At 46.2% G+C, this 2,798-nt stretch overlaps 1 protein-coding gene across 1 annotated transcript; it reads left to right on the forward strand.

The window, feature by feature from the left end:
• Positions 1-1,085: 1,085 nt before the first annotated feature.
• Positions 1,086-1,949, forward strand: LOC141712961 (uncharacterized). Its single transcript, XM_074516108.1, has 2 exons — positions 1,086-1,522; positions 1,607-1,949. The coding sequence occupies exons 1-2, from the start codon at positions 1,086-1,088 to the stop codon at positions 1,947-1,949; spliced, it is 780 nt and encodes a 259-aa protein (XP_074372209.1).
• Positions 1,950-2,798: the final 849 nt, after the last annotated feature.

The raw sequence follows: 2,798 nt of genomic DNA on the forward strand, positions 1-2,798 counted from the left end.
ATTACAGCACCTTCAAAAAGATGGGACTGCCTGATCAGGATATGTCGGGGGAAGACTCGTGGGTTTACGGTTTTTCAGGTGCAGGAGTTAGAGTCATGGAGTCGATTCGGCTCCCATGTACACTGGGGGAAATCCCATTGACGGTAACAAAGATGCTTGAATTTAAGGTCCTGAATCAGGAATCATCCCACAACGTGTTATTGGGACGACCTTTTCTGCGGGAAATGAGAGTCATCACTTCAATTCATCACCTAACTATCAAATTTCCAACGCCGAATGGAGTGGGAAGTATCAGGGGTTCCCAATATGACTCACGGGAGTGCTACAGGCAAGCAATGAAAGGTTTCAAAAAAGACTCCCACGCCGATGATACTCCGGACATGGATCGGGAGAAAAGTGTTGAGCAACCAACCGCGGAAATCCGAGTCCACTATTATGTTGAGCAAGAAGAAGAACATCCCTCTGAGTTGCCCTCGATAATGTTGTACTTGGAAGACACCATCAGAATTGAGATGTTGGAAGAAAAAGAAGAGGCGATGGATACCATAGTCCAAGCAGATTTCCATGGGGAACGTTGGGAAGGAAGATTTGATGTCTTGCAAAGCCTCGAGCAGGGTGATGCCATTCCTCTTGCAGGAGCACCCTCGCCCGCGAAACATATTGAAAAAATTGATAACTCTACTACGCAAGGCACACCTACTAAAGGGGATGCACCCTCTCCACAAAGCCAGGAGATCTATAATCCCCTTGACTTGGATCCCCGGATACCAATGCCGACAGAAAAGATGGGGCCAGCAGAAGATACGATCGAAATCCCCGTTGATGAAAAAGACCCGAGTAAGGTTCTGAGAATAGGGTCCCAATTGGCACCAAGATTAAAGGAAAGTCTTTCAATATTTCTGTTGCCAAACCTTGATGTATTTGCATGGAGCCATTCTGATATGGTGGGGATTGATCCAGAAATAATGTGCCACCGATTGAATATCGACCCAGCATAAAGGGGTTCGACAAAAACGAAGGGCCGTAAGTGGAGAAAGAGCTATAGCCCTAGCAGAAGAAGTAGAAAGGCTCCTAGAAATCCGCCGATGTTGGCCAAGCCAGAAGACGGAGAAACATTAATTCTATATTTGGCGGTGTCAGAATATTCCGTCAGTGCCGTCTTGGTAAAGGAAGAAGCAAGCCACCAGTGGCCTGTATACTATGTAAGCAAAAGGTTGTTGGATGCGGAAACCAGATATACCAACATGGAAAAATTAGTGTACACTCTTATTCTTGCGGCACGAAAGCTAAGACCGTATTTTCAGGCTCACCGAATAGAAGTTCGCACCGCTTATCCGCTCCGACAAATTTTACATAAACCCGAATCGTCGGGAAGAATGTTAAAATGGGCCATAGAGCTAGGGCAATTCGATTTGGAATATTGTCCACGCACGGCAATCAAAGGACAAGCGCTGGCTGATTTCATACTTGAGTTTGATGAAGAAATTGATGATAAGGCCATAGTGCCGGCAGAACCAACCCCGTAAGAAAGTCATCAGGACGAAAAGAAGCAGGAACTCCCCCACCCGTGGTGGACATTACATGTGGACGGGGCCGTAAACAACAGCGGGTCCGGTGCCGGGATAGTCTTGATCACTCCGGAGGGGCACCGCTTGATGAGTGCTATCCATTTCAAGTTTTATGCTACCAACAATGATGCTGAGTATGAAGCCTTGATTAATGATCTGAAGTTAGCTCTGGAGGTAGGGGCCGTGAATTTGATAGTTCGAAGTGATTCCGAATTAGTTGTCAATCAAGTCAACGGAGGATTCCAAGCCCGAGGACCGCGGACAGAGCTGTATATGAGATGTGCAAAATGCCTACTGGGAAAATTTTCAAGTGCCAGACTGGAAAGCGTTCCGCGAGAAGAGAATAGTAATGCGGACGCTTTGGCCAAGATGGGTTCATAGATGGACAGCGTCCAACTTGGACAAATCCCCTTGGGAATCCAGGAAGTTCCAAGTATCCCAGAGGTGGAGGTGTTTCAAACGCAAGAAATCCCAAAAGAAAACTGGATGACCCCCATCCATAACTATATTCAGTCAGGGGCTGTACCGGAGGATAAACTACAGGCTCGACATCTTCGGTACCAAGCTGCAAAGTATGTCGAGTATGACGGGGTACTATACAAGAGAGGATTTAACCAGCCACTGTTACGTTGTGTGGACAGGGAAGAAGGAAATTATATTCTCAGAGAGGTGCATGAAGGGATTTGTGGCAATCATTCGGGGGGTGGTTCCTTGGCATTAAAAGCGCTCAGACAAGGGTACTACTGGCCGACTATGAGGGAAGATGCTTTCAATTTTGTCCGGGCTTGTGATCTTTGCCAACGGTTCGCCAACTATTCCAACGTCCCGACGTCCACCATTACCTCATTAACAAGTCCCTGGCCTTTCGCCATGTGGGGGATTGATCTCATTGGAGAGTTACCCAAAGCAAAGGGGGGTGTAAAATACGCCGTGGTAGCTGTGGACTACTTCACCAAATGGGCAGAAGCCATGCCACTAGCCACGATCACGGCAAAAAAGATAAGAGATTTTGTGTTCAACTCCATAGTATGCAGGTTTGGTATCCCTTACAAGCTCATTTTAGACAATGGAAAACAATTTGATAGTAAGGAGTTAAGGAAGATCTGTGAAGACTTAAAGATTAAAAAAGACTTCACCGCGGTTTATCATCCACAGAGTAATGGTCAGACAGAAGCCATAAACAAAATCATAAAACATACCTTGAAGGCAAAGTTAGAAGAAAAGAAAGGG

The sequence above is a fragment of the Apium graveolens genome, chromosome 1 (assembly GCF_009905375.1).
Source record: "Apium graveolens cultivar Ventura chromosome 1, ASM990537v1, whole genome shotgun sequence".
Classification (NCBI taxonomy): Eukaryota; Viridiplantae; Streptophyta; class Magnoliopsida; order Apiales; family Apiaceae; genus Apium; species Apium graveolens.